The sequence below is a fragment of the Camelus bactrianus genome, chromosome 1 (assembly GCF_048773025.1).
Source record: "Camelus bactrianus isolate YW-2024 breed Bactrian camel chromosome 1, ASM4877302v1, whole genome shotgun sequence".
Classification (NCBI taxonomy): Eukaryota; Metazoa; Chordata; class Mammalia; order Artiodactyla; family Camelidae; genus Camelus; species Camelus bactrianus.
The window spans coordinates 3,525,476-3,552,539 of record NC_133539.1 but is presented as its reverse complement, the minus strand read 5'-3'; the positions used below and the strand labels follow the sequence as shown (position 1 = coordinate 3,552,539).

The 27,064-nt window shown below is 55.5% G+C and overlaps 1 protein-coding gene across 3 annotated transcripts in view; it reads right to left on the bottom strand.

The window, feature by feature from the left end:
- PRDM15 (PR/SET domain 15) overlaps nt 1–27,064 on the bottom strand; it is a 51,537-nt gene that overhangs the window by 5,753 nt on the left and 18,720 nt on the right. For all 3 annotated transcript variants that reach the window (XM_074350604.1, XM_074350541.1, XM_074350657.1), the window contains 16 exons: nt 26,378–26,602; nt 24,615–24,735; nt 22,832–23,013; nt 22,401–22,495; nt 21,950–22,037; nt 17,086–17,253; nt 15,031–15,125; nt 12,980–13,111; nt 12,471–12,605; nt 11,543–11,706; nt 10,570–10,649; nt 10,246–10,365; nt 6,328–6,459; nt 4,611–4,694; nt 4,043–4,218; nt 327–407 (listed from right to left, as the gene is read on the bottom strand). In XM_074350604.1, the coding sequence (XP_074206705.1) occupies nt 327–407; nt 4,043–4,218; nt 4,611–4,694; nt 6,328–6,459; nt 10,246–10,365; nt 10,570–10,649; nt 11,543–11,706; nt 12,471–12,605; nt 12,980–13,111; nt 15,031–15,125; nt 17,086–17,253; nt 21,950–22,037; nt 22,401–22,495; nt 22,832–23,013; nt 24,615–24,735; nt 26,378–26,602 (2,078 nt within the window). The remainder of the gene's footprint in view (nt 1–326; nt 408–4,042; nt 4,219–4,610; nt 4,695–6,327; nt 6,460–10,245; nt 10,366–10,569; nt 10,650–11,542; nt 11,707–12,470; nt 12,606–12,979; nt 13,112–15,030; nt 15,126–17,085; nt 17,254–21,949; nt 22,038–22,400; nt 22,496–22,831; nt 23,014–24,614; nt 24,736–26,377; nt 26,603–27,064) is intronic.

Sequence of the window (27,064 nt, the reverse complement as noted above, 5' to 3'; positions counted from 1 at the left end):
CTCTCTTTATTGACTGTTATCTTTGGGATCTCTGACTAATAAGCCATCTATTCTCCAAAATGAGGCACATCAGTATTCAGTATTCAGAAAAGTGATATTCTAGAAACTTTTACAGAAACTAAAAGGCACCTGGGACTTTCAGTTTCTGTAATAAAACAATAAATAAATAAGTAACGAATAAAACCAATAAAACAGAGAGGGAAGCAAATGTGAAACGGGAGGGGTTCCGCCCACAGGCTGCTCGTGACACCTGCTGGAGCTGCTCGGGTCAGAGGTTCCCGGGCCAGCGCCCCGCCCCCCGCAGGGCCCACCCACTGTGCACTCACCTGGACGATGCCAATAGAGGAGGCGTCGATGGTTGTGGTCTCTGGCAGGTGGTCCAGGTCGTCGATCCTCACAGCCAGGACCTACGATTGAGCACAGGGCAGTGAGCCCAGGATGCTAGGCAGGCCAGATTCAGACCCGTGGCTGATAGGCTGTCACTCTCAGCGGCACCCGTGTCCCCACTGGCTCTGCTCAGGACCCGAAAACCTAGATTCCAGAGTCCTGTCCGGGCCTCTCCTTCCCTCCTGCCAGGTCCCCCCCCCCAAGTGTCTGCAGTGCTCCACACCGGGGGTGTCACCTCGTACCTGTCCACGTGTCACTCCCTGTCCTCTGCCGGGGGAGGAGTCCAGTCCCTCCCTTTTTTGTCCCACACTAACGTGCGTTTCCACTGAATCTTATTATTTCAAACCAAGCGCAGAGGGGATAAGGTCCATTACAGTAAACCTGTCCTCCAAGGAATCATGGAAAACAAGACATTTACACCTTAAACACCTCACTTTTTAACCTGACACATGTCCAAGTACTTTCACTAGTCAATTTCGTGATGAAGCGGCTGCCCCCGCCTTCCCCCACACTGACCGCTGACGGGTCCTCAGCACGCAGCCCCTCACACTGTGACCCACTCCCCGTGTGGCCCCCGGTCCCTCCCCGTCCTCCTGCACCTCATCCACGAACCTGCCAGTGGCACCTGTGACATGATTACTCAAGTGAGTTAAATCACAGGTGGACAAAGGAACACAAGTCAGAGAGGACCGAATACCCGGGGGACAGGAAGACGGTGAGATGCTAAGGGAGGAACCTGGCTGCGGAAAAACTGGACAAGCTCAGGGAAAACCATGACAGACTCTCTGTAGGGTTCTTCATCCAAATGGCTTTGCAAGCATCTTTACATTTTTGGTCAAAAAAAAAAAAATTAAGAACAGGAAATTATAGACTATACATTGTGGGTGTGGAGTATTTAAGAAGGACGATCGATTGGGAACTGCATCTTTGGACTTAGGTTCAAAGCCCAGGGCTGGCCCTTCTCTGAAAGGACGGCAAACAAAAAGGGCTGTGTCTGTTTAAAGTTCAAATACTGACGTGACACTGAGGACCCAAGAGTGACTGTGCTGCTGCAAAGCTGAGTAAAAGCAGCCAGATGTCACTGACGTGTCCTCTCCCACTGTCTCTGCCACCACCACCTCCACCACTGTCACCCCCATCACCCCTGTCACTATCTCCACCACTGCCACCATTGTCATCAGTCACTGTCACCACCATCTCTGCCACTGTCAATACACCCATCACTGTCGCCACTGTCACCATCAGTGTATCACTGTCACTACCTCCACCAGTCACCACTGTTACTGCCACCACCATCACTGTCACCACCTCACATCACCGTCACCACTGTCACTACCTCACCACTGTCACCATCACCACCACCTCCATCATCAATGACACCATCCGTGTCCTAGTCACACAGTCCAGAAGCTGATGTCACAGAACAACCACCACGGAGGCATTTGCTGGCTTTACTCTTGAGCGATAAGACCACACATGACAGTACTTTGTGTTTTAATTTTTTTTTAACATAACAGTTATTCGAAGCAGAGGGAACAACCACACCTTTAAGTCATAAAATAGCATCAATTCTAAAAGTTCCTGAACACGTGAAAGTAGTTTACACTTCTTACCACATGAGCCGGCCTCCGATGGCCCCTACCCTGGTCCATGCCCAGCACCGCAGCAGGGCTGCGAGGCTCCCCGCCCCGCGCCCTAGACCGAGGGCCCAGGAGGACCGGACGCACCGGCGCTCATCCCCGCAGGCACCGCAGTGTGTTTGTCTGAGCAACAGAGAATGAAAGGTCAGACAAACGATCCGAGGAACGGCCGGGGAAAGAGGCTGATGGCTTCAGGGACAAAAGGGGCTGAGAACAGACAGAGCCTCGGCAGAGGAGCCCTCCATCTGCTGCATTTCCCCCCGCGGTGGGCGGAGAGGGGCCCAGAGAGGCCGCCCTGCAGAGGGTCGACCAGACCAAGTGTCCACTTCTCTGCAGCAGCAAGGCTTCCGCACCCCACAACGCGCATCACGCATCCTGTCTGCAAAAACCAACATGCGCGCTCCATGAGGGCGTGAAACTAGAGAAACCCCCGTATAACGGAAATCGCTCACTCTCGGCCGCATCTCGGGCCCCGGGTGAGTCTGCGGCGCCTGCCCAGGGCCCCGAGAGAAGGGCGCTGTTGGCTGGCCCTGCGGGCTCCTGCTCCGGGCTCTGCTTCTAGGTGGAAACGGATGGGAGTGAGGAGAGCAAAGCTGCTGGAATCCCAGCTCCTCGGGCTGAGTGGGAAGGGCTGGGAGTATGCGGCGGGGGAGCCGCGCGGGCTGCGGCCGGCACAGCTGGGTTCCAGGAGAACAAGACACACTTATCACCCAAAGGAGGCAGGGGGTGCTTTTATAATTGCAAAAGCAATCCATGTTCTTTGGGGAAAAGTATATAAAATGGAGAACAACGTGAAGATAAGGAATTATCAAAACTTCAACACCAGAAGACCACCGTGTGATACTTTTGTCCCTTCTTCGCCCACCTACCTCATCTGTATGATGTGGGTGCGCATCGCGGAAACACACAGACCGTGGAAGCCGGAGTGTGTGCACGGACGCAGCGCGCGCACAGCGGTGCTGCTTTCTTACAACAAATGTTCACAATTCTATTCAGAATTCTCTGCAAATGTGTCTACAGCCAAGCGCATCACTGAGCTGCCACTAACTTAATCACATTCCTCTGGCCAGACACTGTGAGGTCCAAATAATCATCTGTAAAATTCTGGAGAGATACGGTCACACTGCCCTCCAGGAGGACATCCGGTGGCCAGAGCAGATCCTGACAGCAGCATGGTCATTTTGAGTCTTAAGCATCTCCCCTAATTCAATGGCACCTCCTGTGTTAAAGGCTTTTTCTGCGTTTTAACCACCTGTGTCTTCTCTTTCATGAATCACCTCTCCTTGGACACACTGGGTTCTTTGGGCTCTTTTCATGGAATGGTTTTTGCCTTTAACAGTTTTTGTTAACTGTAATAACATCTTAACATATTTCTCAGCTTTCCTTTTCCTTATTCTTTTGACTTGCAGAAGTTCTAAGTGTTATGTTGCTTGTGTGGTCAAATCTTATGTTTGAAACTTCTTTCATTCCTTTTGCACATAGAAAGTCTCCCCCTCTCAGTGATATGACAGCTATCTTCCTGCATTTTCTTCTGGTTTTGTTTTTCAGAGTGCTTCTTTTTAAAGTATGTTGAATTATTTAATGCCCCGGACCTTCCTTGAGAACCAGCTTCCAGGTGAGCCCAGATCCACCTGCCCCAGGACCATTTCTTCCTCTTGGTCCTCAACACCACCTTCTAATCGGCCCCTGACATCACAGGGGGGCTCCCCCTGCTCTGCTCATTTTTTAGTTACTCCAAAGGGAAGAGTAGGGGTGAGGGCCAGGGCTGTATTCCTGTCCTGCTGTGATTCCAGAGAGTATATAACTTATAATATAACTTCAGCAACGTTTCCATTTGTTCATTCAGTGCCTCCCATGTGCAGGCACTGCCATCAGGGGGGAGTGTCAGACCCCAGCCCTGCAAGGGAGAGGGGCCTGTGGGCCAGAGGGTGGGGGCCCTGGAGGCAGAGGACTCACAGGGCAGGGGAGGCCAGGCCGTGGGGCCCAGGGAGGGAGGCTCGCCCGCCCCGGCTCACCTCGGGGTGCTTGCGCCTCATGTGTCGGCTCATGGAGGCCCTGGTGGACACCTTGGTCCCACACAGCTGGCAGCTCTGTGCCTCCACCTTGTCATGGGTGAGCTGCACGTGCTTCTGCAGCATGTACTCGGTGACATACTTCTTGTCACACACGGAGCACGTCCACTGCTTGCCCACTTCCCACATGCATGGGAGGAAAAGAGAGAAGGGTCAGGAACAGGGTCTCCCCCTCAGCCCGCAGTACCCCTCACCCTCTGCACGTGCGGCTCAGGTCGCCAGCCAGGTCACCTCCCCCCGCCGCGGTCAGGCCACGAGCAAGCATCAGAGCCGTGTGGCCTCCGCCCTCGTGGAACCCGGAGCGGCATCGCTGCTCAGGTGTTTGACAGTTCGCACATGGGTACTGGAAAGTTTTGATGGGCTGAATTTTAGGGGTAAGGGGCCCCCATTAAGACAGAACAGTACCAAATATTCTGGAAAAGTCTACAAACAGAATCGTAGCCACGAGGTCCCTCCCCTGCTCGCACAGCCAGCTTCCCCAGACACTCTGCACCCGCCCCACCGCGCCTACCCGTGTGGATGAGCTTGTGGGTCTCCATCGTGTTCCGCTCACTGAACGTCTTTCCGCACAGTTCGCACATGAAATCCTTAATCCCTGCAGAAAAAGGCACGCTTAATTTCTCGTGTTTCATGATTCTTATTTCACTGCGCACAGAAGCTGTCTTATCCTTGTGGACACGTTTCCATATCTGGAGAGGCCTTGGTGGGGGAAGGAGGGTAAATGACCAGGAGAAAAGAGACAGTGAATGAATGTCCATTCCAGACCTCAACCAGCAGACCTGTGGCTTGGAAGCTACCTGACTGCCGGTGCCCCGGCGAGCTCCTTCTGCAGGAAGGGCGGCAAGGACAGTTCCAGCCCGGGACCCGAGGGCTGCCATGGGGTCTCGCTGGACAGAATCTGATTTGATGAGCTTGCCCCACACAGCTCGTGATCAAGGAAGGCAGAAGCCCCATTCATGACACTCTGATTCATTCAGTCCCGGGTGCTCAGATCAGTCACCTGCTTGCCTGCAAACTGGCAAGGAAGCTCTGAGCCGTCAGACTGCTTCGCTCTCCAAACTGAGGAGAAGGTGGACCCTCAGAGCACCTTTTAAACAAAGACCCCCCCCACCCACCCTGCCAAATGGAAACCAGGCAAGTGGTTCTCAAGGTCTACTCGTCTCGGTCCTGTATTTGATTGAGCCCCTCGTTCTCCAGACCCTGCGCTCACTGTGGCTCTTGGAGGCCAGAAGGACAGAGGCCACTACACCCCAGTGGCGTGGCAGTGGGTGGAGGGTCATGAGACCCTGGAGGAGGCGCAGGACCCAGTCCCAGGGGAGTGAGAGCTTCTCCAGGAAGAGGGCTGCACACTTTTGTGGAAGTCCAGTGATGTGGGGGCTGGCACTCCAGGGCCGGGCCAGGCGGTGGCAGGACTCAAGTCCATTTTATTTTTTTATTTATTTAAAAAAATTTTTATTTTTTTGGGGGGGAAGTAATTAGGTCTATTTATTTGTTTTTAGAGGAGGGGCTGGGGATTGAGCCCAGGACCTTGTGTATGCTAAGCATGCACTCTACCACTTGAGCTGTACCCTCCCCCTCAAGTCCATTTTAGAGAGGACACGGAAGCAACTAGAGGCTCCTGCCAGGAACTTCAGACCCACTCCATCACCCAGGGACAACCTTCTCTCATACGACATCTATCTGAATTCTCTGTTACACACACACATTTACCCACATACAAACGTTTCATAAAAAATGAACTCATTTGCTGTATAGGCCAGCTTTTCTCCCACTGTATCATAAATTTCTATGTAAATTAACATATACATCTCATCACTTGTAAGAAACGCATTGTCCTTTCTGGCAGACACACCACAATTTAGCCACTGCCCTACTGATGGACACTGAAGATGGCCCAGTGTCTCCTGTCTGGACGACGACATGATCATCAGTGTGCACACAGGGCTTGGGCCCCGGTCTGTGCTTGGGCACATGCTCCTGCAGGGAAATGGCCGAGCGGAAGGTTAGGACACTGAGGACCACAAGTTGCGGGGTGACCTGGGCTCCCCTGGCGTGTGCAGGGATGCAGGGCGCCGGTGGGGAGGAGTAGCTTCTGAGAAATCGGCTACTTAACCGACTCTTGGGGGCTCGGCCAGAAAGACTGCAGCCTGTCGGGAGCTTAAGACAGTGAGGAGCAGCGGCGGTTCTCCCGGTGCCGTTTCCTCGCCAGGCTGGGAAGCGCGACTCACCCGTGTGCCGCTTGTAGTGCTTGAGCATGTTGACCTTCTGCGCGAACTTGCGGTGGCACTCCCTGCACTCGTACTCCTTGATGCCCTTGTGCAGCTTCATGTGGTGGCGCAGCGCGTGCTTGGTCTTCATGCCTGCGGGGCGAAGCAGGTCAGCGCGCTGCGGCTTCCAGGGCCGCCCGGAGCTGGCGCCCGCAGACACCCCGACGGTGCCCACTTGGCCTCGCGCCCCGCCCACCGACAGTGCCCACGCCCCGCCCCTCGCCCCGCCCACCGACAGTGCCCACGCCCCGCCCACTGACAGTTCCTGCCCCCTGCACCCCCTCCAGTGTCCGCCCACCTCCGACAGAGCATGTGCCCCAGCCCCGCCCCCCAGCCCCCAGGGCAGGCACAGGTCTGGGTGAGTGTGGAACCCGAAAAGAGGAAGGACAGGGTGCAGGGGACACGCCTTCAAGACGACCCCTCCATCAGTGGCGAGGCGAGCAGCGGTGCCCTCAGAGGCCCTTAGGGATTTACTGTCGACGTCTGGCCAGCCCATCTGGTCAGTGCCCGCCCAGCCCTGATGGTCAGTGCTCGCCAACAACGGGAGCGGTGGGGAAATGTGCCAAACTAACCACTGGGACCCAACCAAATCTTCTGGCAAGCCACGTCCAGGTCTCCTGAGGTTTGCTGTTGATCTTGATGACGTAAACGTTAATGAAGATTAGAAGCTCTAAGGCTAAACACGGACTTTAACCTACCTTTAGTTTAATGTCACAAAGTCAACCTTTGCTGAAGGCGATGAAATGAGCTACAACCTCACTAAGTCAGGTGCTGAAGAAGGGGTGACCCTGGCTCAGGGTCTGAATTAGGGATGGAGGGTCTGAGCCAGGGAGACCCACTAGGTGAGCGATGCTGCACAGGAAGGGAGGGTGTGGGGCTCCAGGGGCTAGAGGCGAGGGGGACCCTTAAAAAATTATTTATCTTTGGGGTTAAAAAAAAATTACACACTCATAGTGAAAAAAACTACAGGCAACAAGAGGTCGGCCCAGAGCGTGAGCTCGGGCAGCCGGGACCACCCTCCCAGGTCACACTGGCGCCGGACACACTCCTGGGAGCACCCTGAGCAGCTTCACATCTCCCAATCCCCACCCTCTGTCCACCTCTGTTGGCCTCATCATTTGGTACTCGTTCAGCCAAGATGAACCTGACCCTCGCATTGCTTTCATGGCTTGCATTTGCTCATTAACAGACCCCTGAGCTCCTGCCACAGGCCGGCACTGCTCCAAGTGCTGGAGGCTGAGAAGTGAGCCACACTGAGTCCCCAGCTTCATGTGGAGGGGGGCAAACAAGCGAAGGCAGAGCATCACATGAGGGAAAGACGAGCAGGATAAAGCAGGGGTGGGGATGGAGCGCGTGGAGGCAGCCTGGCACTGGCTCATAACGTGGGGCCTCAGGGCATCTAAAAAAGTGGCCTGGAAGAAGTGTGGGAGGGGGCTGAGAGCTACTTGGGGGAACAGCATTCCTAGTGGGGGAAAAGCCAGTGCAAAGGCCCAGAGGCCGATGTCATTAATCCCTTGGTGTTTCAGGCTGTCCTCTGTCACAAGCAGTGCAGTGGCAGATACTCGCACACATTTTACGCTGGGTCAGCACCCAGGGAGTAAATGAACAGAAAGGTCTTTGCTGTCCCGCCCTAAACCAGTCGCTTTCTCCCCGTATGTCTAAAATGAACTTACCCTAAACTACAGAAGTACACATGGTTCTAAAAAACACAGAAAATGCACAGGAGGAAAGACACAATAAATTTCACCCCCGTTCTGACCTCCCCATCACAGCCAGCATCAATCATGCTCATCTTTCTCTATTTAAAAAAATACCTTGAGCAGTTTTAAAGTAAATGTGGCTGCCACGTGGTGGAAGTCGTCAGGCGCTCTCTGCGGGGATGTGACTCAGTCTGCGCCACGCTCACATCTCACTCCGGGGAAAACAGGTATTTTTTAAGCACCGAGAATTCCCGCACCTGGAACGGGCACCCCTTCCACCGCTCAGGGCCTGGCGGTTTCCCCACACAGGTCGCCCAGCCACCAGGGGGGTCTGTCCTGAGTGCCTCACGGCACACCGTGTTCTGAACAAGGTGTTTTCCCGTGTATCCCCGGCTACGAATGCTCCACACGGAACCCACGGGGCGTGGTGCAGGTGGCGCGGCTCACATCACTTCTACAGCCCCTCGCTGGAACAAGGCCTAGTCGGGTCTAGAATTTTTAGGGAAATAATCTAAAGTAACAATATGCGAGAGCACTTCCTGCAACACCGCCTGCAGTGATGAAAGACTGCGCACCAAAAAACCCCGAGTACCTAAATAAAACGGTCTGGTGGCAGGATCCACAGGAAGGAAACTTGCCAAGGTTTTGAGAGAAAAATTAGGGCAGTATTTGCCTGTTCTGATACGAAAAGATCACCATGCTGGATACTTAAGTAAATAAAAAGCAAGGTACGGAAAGAACAGGGAAGCGCAAGCAGCTGCTTGCACGTGCCAGTGACCAGAATGTGAAAGCAAAACAACCACCGACATTTTATTTGAGGATTATGTACAATGAATATGGTAACCCAAGTACTGACACCAGCATTTTATTGGAAGTGTTCAGAAATCCTGAAACTGAACATTCAATACATTTCAAATATAAAAGTGTATCTAATACAAGACGTGACCCTGACCTCTGGGCCCTCCGCCCTGCCTGGCCTGATGAGCTGCACCCAGGGCTCAGGTGTGGCTGCCCCCTGCCCACCTGGGGGCCCACCCCCACCCCAGGTCTACCCCATTCTCGCCCTAGGGGGAAAGGCTGGAAGAGCTGGGGCAAAGACGGCACTGGAGCCCCAGCTAGCATGGCCGTCACTAAGACACGTGGAGAAACCTCTAGAAATGTTCATGCCAAGGATTAAAGGGTTCTTTTGAAGGTTGTTACTGAGATCCGAGGTGGGGATAACTTTATTTGGCATACCCATTTGTGTCATTCAAAAAATTTTTTTTCAGCTAGGTGCTTTTTCAATCAGATAATCTACATGCCGCACAGAGCTATTTTGGAGAACGGAGGAGAAACTGTCACTTCTAGAACTGGGGCCCAGGGTCGGGGGAGAGAGAACTTTCCACTTTCTGCTTTTCTCTGCATTTAATTCTTTTAGCCTTTTACACGTAATCTTATCTGTCTCATGGGGGTTATCCAGTGAATGGAATTCCAGGGTGTTGGTGTTTCCTTCAAACTTTTCTGTTTAATTTAAAAAAAAAAATAAAGGAACAAATAAAACTGAACGTTAAATTTTAAAAAGATCTTGATGGCAAAGCAGTTGACTCTGGCTTATCCTGTCACCGAGTGGGGGTGGCCCTGCCACTGCCCCCTGCACACAGCGCCAGGCGCCGCTAGAAGCCGCCAGAGAAAAACCCACTGCTCCGGGGCTTCCTGACAGTTTGGGTTTGTTTTTAAACAGAAATGGGTTAAAATTTTACCAGGTACTGGGATTATCTTTTTTCCCCTCATTACACTTACTGATGTCAGATATTTTATTAATAGATTTAACTAATTTCACCCGCTCAGAATAAAGGCCACAGTAATCCGCGTCTTAATAAACAGCTGGTTCTAGTCAGTAGTCACTACCAGGGACGATTCTGTATCTACACTCAGGCCATATGGTGACTTTAAACAATCATACGCTGCACCATTTCCCTACTTTTAAAACGGTTTACTTGTGCCTTGATTTTATGCCGTCTTTCTACCTTTGGCTGCTTTATTTTTCATCTGGATCCTCACTTAAAGACTTCACGTTTTGTCTTCCTTAAAACGACTCAGGTCTGAGCGACCCCCGCCGCAGCCCGCGCGCCTCTCCCCGCCGCCGCCGCCGCCGCCGCCGCCGCCGCCGCCGCCGCCGCCGGAGGGCGCCCGCACTCACCTTTCCCGCACTCGGCGCACAGGTACTCGCGGATGTTGTCGTGCACGCGCATGTGCTCCTTCAGCATGTCCTTCCTGGCAAAGGACTTCCCACACTGCTCACAGGCGTGGCTTTTCACCCCTGGGAAGCAAACACGTCCAACTTGCAAACCTGGAACTCCTTACCCGTGGGCACCACATGAAGGAGAGGCATGGCCCCACCCGCAGCTGGGAGCAGGGCCCGCGCGGAGCCCTCCGCCAGGAGCAGCACGGGGACCAGGGCGGTGCTGGAGGGGCGGGAGGGGCTCCCGCAGCGCGGGCACCGCATCCTCCTGCGAAAGGCTACCTGTGTGGATGAGCTTATGCCGCTCCAAGTTCCCGATGCTGTTGAAGATCCGCCCGCATATCTCGCAGGGGTGAATGTACCTGAAACCAGATGCAGCCTCAGGACTGGCCACACGGCCCTGCGGGGTCCGCAGCAGCAGGATGCACTTTCCTAAGCGCCTCTAACAGCAGGTGGGCTAAAATGGTGCCACGGATACGTGGGTGACGAGGGACCCACAGATGTTAGCCTCCGTCTGAGCTGAACTGTGCCCCTTCAAAATTCACACTATGGAGTCCTGGCTCCCAGCACCTCAGAACGTGACTGTGCTTGGAGATGGGGTGCTTACAGGGGTCAAGTCAAAAATGAGGTCGCTAGGGTGGGCCCTAATCCAGTATGGCTGGTGTCCTTATAAATGGACACAGAGGAATGCACAGGTGGGAGGCCACGAGGACACAAGGAGAAGGCAGCATCCAAAAGCCAAGGAGACAGGCCTGGACCAGACCCTCGCTCACCGCCACAGCAGGAACCAGCCCTGCTCCATCTAGAACCTCCGGCCTCCAGCACTGGGATAACACTATTCTGCATTCACACTGCCCACCCGGCAGCCCCAGCAGACTAATAAGCTTTAAACAAGACTGTCGGCTGACATGCTGGGACACACAGCATTGATTACAGGCTGTAGCCAGATGTGGGACCGGCATTCTTGAAACCTAATTACTGTGGGGGAAAGGGTCTCTGGTCGTATATAGGCAGGCCTGCAACGCGGCCTCCCATGTGGTGAGTCCAGGAGAGGGTGCGAGCTGGGAGGGTACTGATGGCCTAGGGGACAAGCAAGGCTAGCACTTCCCCTGACCTGGCCCGGCCCAGGGCTCCCTCAGGAGACGGAAGCTGCTCTGTGCTCCAGATGGCTTATTAGAGCACCTGCCTCTCTGCAAGGAAGCAGCCCTCCCTCCGCACTCCCCCGGACGCCGGAGTCCCGCCCAGGAGGCCTCACTTCTGTACGTTGGGGTCCGGCAGGTTCTCACGGTGGATGACCATGTGGGCGTGGTAAGTGGCCTTCAGGGCAAAGCGGCGGTTGCAGATGCTGCAGCCATAGCCCTTCTCCTTGTGCACCTCCATGATGTGCTTCAGGTACTCCTTCCCGCGGCCAAAGGTGAGCTGCAGACACGCACTCGGTTCACACGTGTGCACTCAGCCCGGGACCTCCGCAGCTGATGCTGCCCCGCCGCGCACCCAGGCGCCCGAGACACCGGTGAGAGCCCACTCCCCAGCAGAAAAGGAAGAGACTCCCTAGGGCAGGGCCCGCGCCAGGCAAAACCGTGAGGCCGGGGGAGTGTAACAAACGGACCCCAGGTCCTCCTGGACCTCCCAGCAGGTGCGCCCTCCCTGGCCGGCTTCCAGAACCCTCCTCCTCTCCACTCACCCACCCACCCGACCTCTGTCTCTCGCCCATGCCCCTGACAGGTGCACAGGTGCCAAGGCCCGTGTAGAACACGGGAACCTGCGCTGGGCAGAAAAAAAGACCGCGGCTCCTGAAGCAGTGAAGCCGCAGAGACAAGGCTCATACATGCCGTGAAGACGGGGAGCACCGGGTCCTTAGAAACAAAACGCTCCTCTAAGCGAGGCCCCCTGCCGTCTGTGGGGCAGGCAGAGGTGAAGGGGGAGGAGAGAGGAGCCCCAGCGGACACGGATCTCCCTGGGTCAGCCACACAGGCATGGTGGACCAGACTGTTCTGAGACGGTGGTCTGCCTGTTGGGGTAAGACCCACACCCACCATCCTGAGAAGCAACGAGACTTGGGGCGCCTTCCAGAACGTCTGGGAGGCAGGCCCCCACACCCGAGCCCCTGCAGGCCAGCAGCCCTGTAGCACAAGCCTCCTTTCCGGGCAGCCCCAGGCCCGTGAAGGCCGTAGTCCGGTTACCTGACATCTTTTGCAGCTGTACTTGTGAGGCTCCGAGTCTGCGCTCTCGTCAGAATTGTCATCATTTTCCTCCGAGGAGATCCCAATCTTGCCAATAAACTCTTCCCTCTGGTGGTCATCCATTAGCGCGATGTCCTGGAAAACAGTCACCATGGCCGATTTCTAACACGCCTGGCGGAAGCTTTAACCAGTTATTGGAACATCAGAAGCAAACCGCTCCCTCGGGTCACTTGGGACGCCCCACTCCCCTGAGTTAGGGCCTCAAAGGCAGGGAGGGAAGCAAACGCCCCCATCCCGACTCTTGTTCTTCTCTTGGGAGGTACCTAGCACGGAGGGATTTTAGCTCGAGCCCTACAGGTGGGCTGCAGGAGGAACAACAAACACTCCTGAGGGCTTATCTGAAGAGTAGCATCACAGCCAAGCCTATCCAGGGGGCGGGCCCCGCCCGCGCCCGCGCCCCGCCCCCCGCCTCCGCACGCGCCCCGCCTCCGCGCACAATGCCTGCAAACCTTGAAGTGGACGTGGATGTGGTCCCTGAGCACGTCCACACGGAAGAACTTGCGCCCGCAGATCTCACAGGTGTACTTCTTGTCGCCGTGGGTCAGCAGGTGCTTGTTCATGTTGCTCCTGCAGGAGAACACCTGCGGGCAGGAGAGCTGGGGGTGGGGAAGCCTGCTACGTGCACATCGAGCCTCACTGAGAACCGTAACTGAACACAAAAACACAGTATGTTTACCTACAAAGTTTGAGTTGCAGCAACTCAGTGAGATACACAAATAATCACTTAGTGTTACAATCAGGATAGTTTAATAATTTAAATTGGTGCTTACATTATATACACAATTGACCATTATCCAGCCTTCACTACAAACAGTATTCAGCTCAGTTTTATTCAACTCACTTAAATATTTCACTAGGACAGGGCCTACCAAGACAGTAAGTCACAGAAACTGCTGCGGTTTTCTGAAAGTGGGTATCAAAGAGTTACGTCCTCAGTTGTGCTCCGTTATTTTATGCATAATTCCTATCACTTCCCCCAACTTCTCGGTATTTCCAGAAATGATGGGTGTGGGGACTCATTTACTCAGTACTCACCCACTGGGGCCAGGCTGGGGACACAGTGGCCCACAGGTCAGATGTGGCCCCGTGTCCATCAGCAGAGCTCAGTGGACAAGACGGGCAGCAGAGAACACCCCCAGGTCCCCACTGATCTGACAGTCTCCATCCGGACAGCCTTCCCAATGGCCAAACAACCCAGAAAGCAGATCTATAGCTCATCAAGCCTCGCAGGTGCTCAGGAAGAGAATGCAACAGATGAATGAAAGAGAAGCTGTTCTGCAGGTGACTTGGGGCCAACAGCCCCTAGATGAAGCTCAGGGAGGCTGTGTGGGAGGATGGGCTGGACACAGGGTGCAGGCTCCGTCCCAGCGGTCAGCAGGTGCCTAGCTTACACACAGGGCCAACCTAGCCTCCACCACCCCTACCCAGGCTTGGTGGCGCCCGGCCACTGGGCTCTGGTATGTGTTCTGCTGCACCAGCTCCCCATTCCCCTCTAGCCTCGCTGGCCCCCAAACCCACACTAAGTCAAAGCCCCAACCTGGGGCCCACAGGCCATGCCACTCTGCTGACCTGTCTGCTTTGTGGTTTGAAAAATAACAGGAAATTTCTCATAAAAACACAGATTTCCGTTTTCTCTTGAAAAGGTCAAAACATCTGGCAGTGTTGCCATGTGCCGGCAGGCCGGGCCAAGTCACAGCTGCCCGTCCACCCAAGGCCTTTGCTTCTCCACCCTCAGGACCTGGAGGCTGCTGAGGGTGCCCTGTCCCTCCAGGGCCACTGGGCTCATGTGGACTGCACGTGGCTGAAAGACTCAGCAACCTGAGTCATGGGAGGAACAAGTAACCGCACTTCCAGCTGAGACCAGGAGCTTGTTGGCAAAGACCACCACCATTTCACAAGGCCAGCTGACATGGCCTGGACGGGAGCTTCCGGGCAGGGTTCCCCACGCAGTTCTGACCAGTGCTCACTGTTGGATGTGGCCCGGCTGCTCTGATGGGCCATGCACTCTGGACATTCAGGGTCTGCCAAGGACTCGGGCCCCTCTGACAGCCAGCTCGGATGCCCTGAACAGATATGCTCACTGGGGTGCTGGCATCGATGGAAAGTACACAGAGCATGTGGCCGTGGCTGGGTCAGTCCCTCACTCGAAAATGCTACGGGGGGATCGGCATTGACCAGGAAAATAAACCCGGGCTGTCCTGCCTCCTTTACCACAAGGACATGGCACAGGGCACTAGAGACAGAGCATGAGTGCCAGGGCAGCATCAGTGAAAAATCATGGCCAAGGGGAGAGGAGGCTGTCAGGAGAAACACCCACTCCCCAGCTCCTTCACTGGAGGCCCACCCCAAAGGTAAGAAAGCAGATGACAAGAGGACTGAGTGAGGGGTGCTGTGGCTCTGGACACCCGAGTATCCGCAGTGACCCTAAACATTCCCTCCCACCAATGTGCAGTTGGGAGAGCTCTGAGTTTCCCTAAAGAAAACCCGGCTGGCGCGTTACCTTGCCGCACACCGGGCATCCTGACGGCTCCTTCTTGTAGCGGACCAGGTTCTCGCCGCCGGCCTCCACGTCTTCTCTCTTCACCCGCCGCACTCCTGAAACCCCACCCGCCCGACAGAGAGTCAGTGCACATGGGACGGGGCACGCCCGGCCACTTCCACATCAGCTGGGTCACCTCCAGCTGGACGCAGGACAGGGATGCCCACGAGTGGGACCAAGAAGCGATCGGCGTCACTTGTACATGACAAATCAGTCTACCCACTTCTCCTACCCGGGGCCCCAGGGAGAGGAGGCAGGCTGCCCATGGGCTCCCAGGCCTTGCGCCTGAAACTTGGAAATACCAGGGCAGCGAGCATCTTGAGTATTACATGTAGAGAAGTTGTAATGAGCTACTGTTAAGGAAGGTATCTGTACTCAATCTAACTCAATCAATCTGTGCTCAGGCAAAGGTGGGGTTCTTGTAGGTGGCTGTGAGCAGGCAGGCCTTTTTATTTAAAAAATACTAATATTCATCCTTCAAATTAAATCAGCTGAATCAGGATCAAGGTAAAAAGTCAGACAGTAACAAAATCTCTATGGTTTTAAGGCATAACTTCATAATTGGGATCAAAACAGACTTAGAAGTTCACATGGAACAGGGAATCTTTGAATAAAAGAGAGAACTTCCTCTCTAGTGGCCTGGACACCCTGACCCATCTTTCTGCAGCCCAGGTTTATGTCAGTCAAGAAACACCTGACTTTCAGCCGCAATGGTGGCACCTATGGGCCTGCCTGGGGCTCTCCAATCAGGGTCCAGTCCAACCAGCCCAGCGGGCCAGGCACAGTGACCATCCCCACTGCACCGGGGAGGAAATGGAGGCCCAGGAGGTGACCGAGACCACCCGGCTGTAAGTGGACACCAGGTTTGGCTGGAGAGGCCCTCAGTGCCCCACCGGCTCACAGAGGGAAGGGGGCAGGGCTCATGAAACCACGTTAAGGACGGCCAGGTAAAAAGGCAGGGTGCTGAGGTGATGCAGGATGCCACTCCAGGTTTATTTTAAAGGCTGTGGTGACAGGTGTGTACACACATCTGCGTGGACCGATCAGACTTCACACACGACCTCATTTTCTTACTTTCCCCCCCAACCTTCATATACTTCTTTTGCAATTCTATGTAAACTGAGTTTTTTCAGACTTCATAGGAAGGTGCTCTGCTCAGTGAGCGTCGCTTACAGAGGGCTGGTCGGCAAGAGGGTGGTGGCTTTTAGGGTCAAAATCAGGATTACTAAACTAAAATGCTGTTTTCACAGAGGGTCTGAGCAGGCTCTGAGAAAACCCCCCGGTTGGGGACAGTGCTCAGAACACCGGCGGCCCAGGTCACGTTCCCTGCCCAATGCCCCTGCCCTCTCCTCCGGGCTGCTGCTGGCACAGCTCAGAGTCTGCCCTGCGGGGTCATGTGCATCCCACGCCTCATTTCCAGTTCTGCCTCATTCCTTTGTCGCACCCCATTACTGATCCCAACGGAATCCATCTTTCTCCTGGCCTGGCCGCTCATAAACCCACCACTTGGACAGGCAGCCCCCAGGCGCCCCAAGCCCACTACAAAGGGCGAGGGTCGTCGTCCAGAGCAGGAGGAATAAGGGGGAAATCACTGGTGGCCCCACCCACAGCATCCGCCTGGAACATTTCTGTTCCTCGCACACTGCTGAAAACAGACCCCACGTGACATTCCATACGCTGCTTTTCTTCTACTTTCTGTCATATTGAAAGCATTTCCTCACCATTCTAAATTTAAAAACTCTTTGAGAACACACTTTTAATGACTGCATACCGTTCAGTCGTACAGTCTAGTTTTCTCAACTTCCCCGCGGTGGAGCATTTAGGACGCTTCCAGCAGCACCGACCAACGCGGGACGCTGTAAGCGGACTCCCATTGGGTGGTGCCTCGCGGATGCGCACACAGGGCCGGGTGTGCACACGGCGGCGGGATGCGCACACGGGGACGGGATGTGCACACGGGGCCGGGTGCGCACACGGGGGCGGGGCCCGCATCCCCGACCACGCAGGCGCGCTCACCTTCCAGGTGCCTCCTCTGGTGGTCCAGCATGACGTCCTTGCGGTAGAACATCTTGCTGCAGACTTCACAAGCAAACTTCTTGTCCCCATGCTTCTTCTTGTGCTTGGAAAGGTTGCTGTTGGTGGAGAAGAATCTGAAACACATCTCACACTGGAACGTCTTGTCGTCTGTCAAAGAAGCAAACAAGAGGCAACATTTCGGTAAATGACGCCGAGGGCAGGCTCAGCCGAGGGCCTTGGGACTGGCGTTGAGGCTCAGGTGAAGAATGGCCGAGCTGGAGGAGGCCCAGAAACAGTACCACCTGAGCTGACGGAGCCCCGGGCCAAGCCAGGCCTGAGCCAGCCGAGTCCTGATGGGCAGAGCGGACATTCAGATCATCTTTGTCCACGAAGCCGCACCCGCCCTCCTCCCCGCGCATCACGCATCACCCACAGAATCTTGGGATTCCTGGCAAGGAAAGAGGCCCGAATCACAGCTGTCCTGGGCCCTCCCCACCTCTGCCGACCTGACTGCAGCCCCCGTCCCTGCTCCCCCCAGCCTCAGAGGAGCCACCTTCTTCCCCGCCGCTGCACCTGCTCCTCCGAAGCCCACCATCCCGTGCCCCTTCCCTCCCATCTTGCCCTCCCCAGGCTCCTTCCCCACGGCACATAAACACCCCCTATTTCTCCTACCTGTAAGCAAAACTGTCTTGTTCCGAGGCCCCCTTTAGTAGACATGCATCCCCACCCCCTGCCAAATACACCCCTCCCCCACAACAAAGCCTCCAGAAATACCCACATCCCAGTGTCCTGGCCTCACCTCCAGTCCCTCTTTAAAGGAGCCAAACTGCCTCCCCCCAGGGCCTCTGACAGTCCCCACTCTGCTCTCTCCCTCCAGGCGCCCAGAGCATCCCCTCGGCTCCCCATCATCCCGCCCCCAACCACAGCCAGCGGGCGCAGCCTGGAAGGCCTGCTCCCTGGGGGCACGACCAGCAGAGCCATCGGGCACCTCAATGGTTGTCTGCCTCTGCCCAAGTCTGGGGGTCTCAGGGCTTCACCCAGCACAGGCCATCAGCCCGCACTCTCCGCTCTGACTTGTTCTCTGCTCCCCCTCCCCTACCATGCCCACCTTGCTCCTTCCAGGACATGTGGCCTAAACCAGCCCCAGAAGGGAGCCCTCACTGCCCACTGGCCTTCCCACAGCCCCAGGAGCCCTGGCCCTTGTCACCTGTGCAGGTGGGCATGACACAGGTGTGTGTCCTCCAGGGCAAGGGCCTAAGGACACACTCTGTCACCCTAATTTCTGGGTCCTTGGCTCTGGCCCACTGATCAGTCCCCAGAGTCCATAAATGTTTGCAAAGTGCACAAATCCCAGAGACTGAAGGCAGAGGTTCATTTTCTATAGTGGTTCTGACTGGGGGTCTCACTCATGGCTGCACAGTGGACCTCCACGTCCAGGAATCTCAGCCTGGGCACGGGTGACCACTGGGCCGGATCGTTCTCCAGGGTGGGGCCATCCTGCGCACCACACGTCACAGCATCCCCGGCCTCCATCCACCGGAAGCCCCCACCCGGCGCCCTCCCCAGGCAGCAGTTAGAACCAAAACGCCTCCAGCCCCTGCCCGATGCCCCGGGGGCTCAGGCCTCAGCAGCTGTTTTAACTTCTCCCAGGTGACCCCGACATGCGGCGCAGGTAGGTCCCTCGGGGAGGGGGTCTGCACGGCCCCCCGCACCCACGTGTGACCCACGTGTGTGCGTGTGCAGGACGTGTGCTTCTCAGACAAACATGCCCGTGCGTGTTTTAGTGGCTACGTAACATCCCACCCATCTCATGTATCACTGTTGACTTTATTATTTTTGACAGTGTGGGTGACTTAGTGATCCTCAGTAATGGAAGTTTTTTTTTTTTTTTCCTTTCCTGCTCGACTTCCTCAGCACGGATTCTTAGGACTGGGACCACCAGAGGCAAGGGCCACACCTTACTGTGCTGTTCCATCAGGTCACCAAGGACCCTTCCCACCCACAAAGGTGAGCCCCCAGCCCGGGCAGGTGGCCCCACTGGCCCTGGACCCCAGCAGCGTGGAAGGTGCACGTGTTGCCCTTGGACTCAGCTTTCTCTCCAAGAGAAGTCCCTCTCAGTACACGGAGGGAGCCCACCGCCAACTGTTCCCCGTGGCGCAGATGTGGCTTCCGCCTGGTGAGAGCGGGCTGGAAGCAGCTGTCCAGTGCCCAGGCTGTCACCACGGGTGGCTTGCCCTGCCGTGGTATCCACAGGTCACCAGCTCAGGAATGCAGACAGCCTCAAGGACAGCCTCTCCCACCCACGCTCCCGCTGCCCTCGACCCAGGTCCACGCTCACGTTTTAACAAAACGCAGCAACTGAGGACGGACGCCTATTATGTGGTGTACGATCAGGCCTGCCAAGATGGCTGTCCTCCTGCTCTGTGTCCACTCCTGCTCGACCAGCCCCTGCTTCACCCATACCTGCCCATGTGAACTGCTTGCCCCTCGCCCCACCTAGTGCTTGTTCTAGTCCTTAGGCCAGCACAGAGCCACCTGCCAGTTTATCAGAGGGGAGCATCTGCCCAGTGCTGGTCGTTAGCCTGCGGGGCTGGGAGGCGCGGGCGCCCGCTGCCGGCTTCCCCGGTACCTGATGAGCCCACCTGACGTCAATCCCCCGTAAACAGCCACAGCCGCCCTCTCCCCCGAGGAGCAGAGGCTGTTGCGTGTCCTGCCTTCGTGTGCCACCCACAGTGTGGTGTTGCTGCAGGATCCTCTGTGTAAGGTCCTCTGTCCAATAAACCACTGAAGACTCTGTCGCTGGCCCCAGCCTCTTTCTTTGGTCTCAAGGCTGGTAAACTACAGGGCCTGCGAGGTGCAGCCCCACACGTGGGCTCGGGTGCAGAGCAGGGGCGCAGGGTCATCGGAGATGGGATGGTGGGTTTCGGGGGGAGCCGCTGCACGGGAGGCTGAGGGACCCTGTCTTGCCTGAGGGCCATTTAGCTGAGTTACACCAGCGTCTGGCCACACCGGGACAGGCCCCACTCAGTGACAGCTTGAGAAAACCTATCAGACTGCTCATTTCAGAGCGTCTCCCCAACACTGCACAAACCCTTGACTTAACGGTCTACGGATGACACCTCTGCACGTGAATAGCATAAGAAAGTGCCAGAGTGTGCAGATAGCACGGTGTGCAGATGAGCTCAGTTGCCAGCTTCATCCGTTGTTTTCCAGACAAAACGTCTAACCTTTGAAATTAGAAACTGCATTTCGATTCCGGGCTGCTTGGTTCTTCCTATACAATGAAGACAGACAAACGCCTGGTTTAACAGAATCTTTTGCTGACGTGTAGCAACCGCTGCTCTGACTTCTTTAATAACTTTGTTTCATTTGTGGCCAGAGAAATAAAGGTAAAAAGAGGACATCCTCTCTTCCTGGACTTTGAGGGTCTGCCTCACCCAAGACCCTGACAGGATGTGGCATCTCTCTGTAGTCTGATGGCGCCCCCTGCACTCCTGCAGAACCGAGCGTGGCCACACAGGGCGCCATCCTGCTTCCGTCAACAAATACAGCAGAGGCCCATCCGACAGACAGGGCATCAGAGGAAACAGTGGGGAAACGGTTGGGAACACCTGGGATGCAGGGCTCAGAAAGCAGATGGGGTCACATGCTGGAAGTTCATCTGGAAGCTTCCGAGGCCACTCCATGCCCTGATGGACCCCGCAGAGCAGCTGGAGCTCAGGTGAAACAGGCTCACCGGCCGCTCAGAGAAGCCCCACTGTGGGAGCAGGGCCCCGCAGATGAAGGGGACAGGCGTGGTTTCAAACAGGAGCCCTCAAAGCGGAACAAACGATAAACTGAACCAAACAAAAATACGGCGGAGGCTGCAGGAACAGACGCTGGACGCCACCAGTGGAGATTCAGGTAATGCGTTAGGTGACGGGGTTAAGGGCTCCCCAAGAGATGTGGGGTGGCCGGCACCTTAACGAGAAGCAGCATAGAGGTGCGAGGGCTGCACATAGAGGCTCCATGGGAAGGGGGTTCAGAGTCAAAGGCAAATCTGATAGGTCTCGAAGCTGACTGCAACTGGTCCCCAGGCCCCTGCCTCCCACCCGGTGTATGATGGCTCCCAGAGGAGGGAGTGACCACCCCCACCTCCGTCCTCCCTGGGTAGGAAGCAAGGCCATGCACCTCCACCCACGACCCACAGGGAGACAGCCTCAGGGACAGGATGGGGCATCCTCCACTGGTTCCCCTGGCCGCACACGGGGATTTATACATCAGGCACATGCCAGCCACCAGCTTGGCCAGAGACAGGACCTGAGACCCTTGTGCAGGCCCAGAGAGACCCCCCTCCCAGCCACAGGCTGGTCCAAGCACACCGGCTTTAACTGCACATGAGGCTCTCTCTCCTGTGTGGATCCCCAGACAGGCAGGCTTAAAGTGAAAACGGTCTCCTGGGAGCAGCCAGGCCCTGCCTGGGTCCAGGATCCAGGGACAGAGGAGAGCAGACAGTTAAGAAAGGTCCAGCTGACAAAGATGCAGAAGTCCCCGCCCCCAGCCATCACCCCACCTCTCCGCGTACTTCTCTCGCCCGGAGAACAAATCCTACACGGCCGCTCACGGCTGCAGGGAGGATGAAACCCCCTGCTTCTCACACGTGGGCCAGTGGAACATGTGGAATAACAGGAAGTCAGAGCATAAACTTCTTTTTACACGGGACATTTCCACCTGTGAGTAACAGCCGCCTGAAAGCAGACGGAACGGAGGAGGACGTCGAAGGAGAGGCTGTGAGATCCACCTTGACTCCCCGCGGAGGCGCACGGTTCCCACCCGGTCGGGCAGCAGCGTCCGCTCGGGTGGCGCGGGCCGGGCGGCCGCTCACCTGTCCTGCAGTTGTGAAACTCCAGGGCGCTCTCGATGCGGAAGGTCTTCTCGCAGGTGCCGCAGCGGTACCTGTACTCGCTGTCCACCTGGTGGGAGGGGCCGTGGTGAGAGGAGGGCCGGCGGCAGGTGCAGCGAGGCCGCCCTCCTCCACGGGGAGCCTCTTCACCCACCGCCCGGTGTGTGTGGCTCACGACCCTTTCCTCTCCAGCCCTCCTGCCCAGCTTAGGGACATGAACAATTTTCAGTCTGGCCACCCCGCGGCCTAGGAAGAGAATCCCACGTTCAGGTGCCCTCACTGCGCACGTCCGCCGCCTGCGCCCTCCTGGCTCGTCTCCGAGCCCTGTCCGCGCCTGCCCAGGCCCCGGGCCCCCTCCCCTCTCTCGTGACTCTTGCTTCAATGTGATCTGTTCTCCTCTGTTTCCAGGAAGAGCCCCAGTCCGCTCACCCACCTCGTTCCTGCTGTGCTTGTAGGAGACGTGCTGCTTCAGACTCTCCTTGCGGCTGAACAGCTTTGCACATTCCTCACATTTAAACAGCTTGTCACCTAAGGAATAACCAGAAAAGAGCTGCTTCACTTCTCCAGGTGAGCTCGGAAACCACGGGGCCCACCTCGGACATGCTGCCCAGCCCCCTGCTCAGACAGGCAGCCCTGCACCGACACTGAGGCAGAAGAGGACCTGGAGACGGGCGGCCTCCCCTTTTTCCTACCCCTCAAGGTGACCCCATCACTGTCCCCCCAGGTACCCCCATCCCCCAGACACCCCCATCCCCGCCCCTGAAGTGTCCCCAACCCCCAAGCACCCCCATCCCCACAGGGGCCCCCCATCCCCATCTCCCCACCCCCAGACGCCCACCCAGGGGCGTGGCCGCAGGGACTCACCGTGTGAGCGCACGTGCCTGCTCAGGTTGCTGCTGTTCTGGAAGACCTTGCTGCAGATGCTGCACTGGTAGACCCGCCTGTGCTCCCCGAGCTGCCGGACCAGCTTTCGCCGGATGCCGTGTCGGCTGGAGAGAATGAGGCTCCTCTTGAGGGTGATGGTGCCGCTCTGATGATGGGGGAACCTGCCAGGTTAGACACACACACTGGTAAGACAGGTGGGACACGAGGTCGCTGGAGAAAAAGTCCAGAGTTACATCATCTTGGAAAGAGCTCCTTTCAAATCTTCCCAGCCTGATGGGGGCAGGGCAGGGACCATGCCTGGTGTCCCTCCAGCTTTGGGCTGTCTGGAGGGGACAGACACCCTGAACGTGCAGTGGCATCAGTTAACTTTTCACGTACCAGCCACACATGTTACTGGGCTTTAGCTCTGCCTGCCAGGAAGCTGGAATTCAGTCTGGGCCTCGGCTAAAGTAACCAGATCTGTTCTTTTTCACTGGGTCTTACCTCTACCCTGGTTCCTATTTCCCCTGAACCTGATTTTTCAAATTTCTTCTCCCTATTAAATGTGTTTCTGATGGAAAGTCACCAATATCCTCTGGCATAAGGCAGAGTGAAAATGGGCTACATTCACCATTTCTGACATCGCTCTGTTTTTAGGATTTCCGCAGGTTCCCGGACTACCCAGGGCCAGGCAGGTTTTGACCAGGCAGGCTTTGACACTCCAGAAAGGGCCCTAGTTTATTCCACTTCAGGGCAAAAAAAATTATATAAGAATAATAACTAAAATATAAATATTTTCTCTATTCATAAAAAGAAGAAGAACACCAAGTGTTAAACTTACAGAAATTCAAACTGTTTTATCACAGCAGCACTACTCACAACAGCCAAGGCAGAAAACACAAGTGTCCTTGATGGAAGAGCGGATACACAAAATGTGGCCCGTCCACAGGACGGCGTATTATGCCCCCTGAGGTGGAAGGGAATTTTGGCACCTGCTGCAGCAGGGACGTGCCTTGAGGACACTGTGCGGAGCGAGACGGGCCAGGCACAGAGGGACCGACGCTGTCCGATCCCCCTACGTCAGGTGCCTGGAGGCAGAGGGGCCTCATGCAGGGTCTTCACAGAGACGGAAAGCAGCCCGTGGGTACCCGGGGCGGGGAAGGGGGTGGGGGAGTTACGGCTGTGTATGTGTGGAGTTTGGGGAAGGTGAGAAAGTTCTGGAGCTGGACGGTTGGAGGCACAACAAAAACCACAGCAGTGATGACACTATTTCACCCCCTTTTTGTGCCACGTAAAACCAAAAGGTTTTGATGTAGACTGGGAATTGTAACTTATTGAGAGATTTGGAATTATCAGTTTTTAACATTACACAAGCCATCTTGAGTATGTTCACAAGCAGATGACCATTTTGTACAAGAGTCACATATCAGATAACCACAGTAAGAAGGACCCAGGCCTGCAGCTCTAGACACATGAAATACAGGAATATGACAGAAAAAGACTGAGCCACTTCTCCTGTGAATGCATTTAAAACCACCGAACTGTATGCTTAAAAATGGTTGATGATAAATTTTAACCCATGTGTATTTTATGACAATAAAAAAAGTTTAAACAATGGATGCACTATTAAACTCCTGGGCTCCAGAACGTTCCTGCTGCTGTCCAAGCATGTCCACTTCCCACCGCAAGAAAGAAACCAGTCCCCTCTCATCAGGCCATCTGCTCCATCAGCTGCCACCGGTGCTTCTGCCCCAAAGACGGGCGGCTTGCTGCCAAGACTTACTTGGGCACGGAGCCAGCGTCGCTGGCGGTGGTGGCCAGCTTCCCCAGCACCAGCTCCATGATCCGCTCGTCCGGCGTGGCGGTCACAGGCTCCACCTCGGTCATGATCTCTGCCACTTGCTCTGTGTGAAGGGGAGGGGACAAGCTGTGTCACCACCGGGGCTGGAACAACCCAACCCAGGGGACACGGCCAAGGGGCCAGAGCCAGGCTGAAGATGTAGGCGCGGACTGCACGGTTTTCACGGGAAAAAGAGACTGGCAGTGTTTTAGAATCCACACACTTAACCTGGAGGTTTAGAAAAGCAAAATGTCACTCTTAAAACTGGAGTTACAATCTGTGATTCTTTTTTAAAATCACAGTAGTGATAACATTATTTCAATCCCTTTTCACACCACCTAAAACCAAAACATTTTAATACAGACTGGGATCTTATAACTTATTAAGAGATTTGGAAATACCAGTTTTAATAATTATACAAGCCATCCTGAGTGCGCTCACACGCAGATGACCATTTTGTACAAGAGTCAAATACCAAAAACCACAGTGGGAGGGCCTGGCCTGAAGCTCCAGACACATGAAACACAGGAATATGACACAAAAGGACCGAGCCACTTCCCCCGCTGTGATGCGTCTTCCTAACACAGCGAGTACTCTGTGAAACAATCACTTAATAAGCTTTTCACCTCTTTCTTGTCTTCTCTACTTGCACAGAGACGCAGGGAGACTGTCCAGGGAAGTTTAAACCACTTTTCCTGAGACTATTATGTGAAGGCTGCTCCCTTGAATTCTCCTCTTTAATTCTGGGAAAGAACAAGGATTTCTTCTCACTCTCACAGAAGGAAGACTGGGAGAGAGCAGACGGCAGAAAGAAAAACTGCCCAGGGGTCAGTAAAGGGGGTAGCGAGGGGACTGGCTAGTATCTGAGCACCACATCCGGTCCTCACACGGGAGACCCCCCAGGAATCCGCTGCTGCTGGGTGCTTCCGGCAGAGGCCGTGCTAGGACCGGCAGGACGTGGCCTCGTGGGGACTGTGCACCCGAGAAAGTGGGTCTAAGGTCCTTCGAAACTCAACTGAGGCTACTGTACAGTCAGAGAATCTTTAGCCATGGCCTGGAAACCTGCATGCCCGTCCACAAGTGATGGGGGAGCGGACGGTGGGACACCCACAGTGGACAACGATGCTCGGCAGCGAAGGAGGAGCAGCAGCGGGGAACCTGACGTGGATGAGTCTCCCCCACGTGCTGTGAGCAGGACGCTGGGCACAGAGAGTGTCGGGATGGGGAATGCCAGTCCACGCCGAGACAGGCAAGAAAGTGGCCAGGGAGATGGAAGTGCTCTCTGTCCTGAAAACTGGTCACAGCGGTGGACCCACTTGTCAAAGCTCACAGCCTGCACGCTCCGCAGTGCCAACTGCACTGCATGTAGGTTGTTCTCGAAAGAGCTGATTCAGAGGAGAGACGGGCTTCGATTCTTTCTCCACAAGGGCTCTCTGTGCTGTTTTTCTGCCTGGCAGGAAGGCAACCCGGCCTCGGGTCCTTCCCCACTCCTGTTACTCCTCCCCCAGGACCACCCTCACCCGATGGCTCCTCCCCCAGGACCCCGCCTACCTGCGAGCTCCTCCCCTGGGACCACCCTCACCCGATGGCTCCTCCCCCAGGACCCCGCCTACCTGCTAGCTCCTCCCCTGGGACCACCCTCACCCGATGGCTCCTCCCCCAGGTCCATCCCCATCTGCTGACTCCTCCCCCTGGCCCAGCCTCACCTGCTGGTTCCTTGCCTTCCACAATGACTAGAGGCTGCTCCGGTTTGGATGCTTTGGGTTTTCTTCCCCTTCGAGGCTTTTTCTTCTGCTCTTTGGTGGTACCGACACTCTTGGGAAGGGAGGGAGGCTCCCCCCGGGGCGCGTCGGCTTCCTTCTCGGGAGCCGGCTCCTGCTGGCCAGCTGGGGGGGCACTTTTGGCTTGTTCCAAGTGGCCCAACAGGTGCTCTGCACGACAGGGGCGCAAAAGCATAAGGCGGGGTGTCCACTGCTGACCCCCACTTTGTTCTTAATTTTATTTGCTAATAGTGTGCCTCCTGCAGAGGCAAATGAACTTTATTTCCGCTTTTGAAAACAAAAGCATTTCCAATGCACCAAACACAACCATCACTTTAGAAAGTCAGTCGGGTGATGGGAGGAGGGCAGGTGTGTAAAACTGCACACACAGTCTGTAAAAACTGAAAGTACACACGTGTGCAGAGAAACTGTGAAAGAACGTATCAAAACAGTAACATGGTTCTCTCTAGATGGTGACCTTGCGGGCAATTTTTATGTTCTTCTTAAAGCTTATTTAAATTTTCTCATTTTTCTAGAATGAATACATAACATAATTACTTAAAACTGTAGCCTCTCAAGAGTATTAATAAATGTTTAATTCATGATGAACATAGTTGTTCTTAAAAACATTGC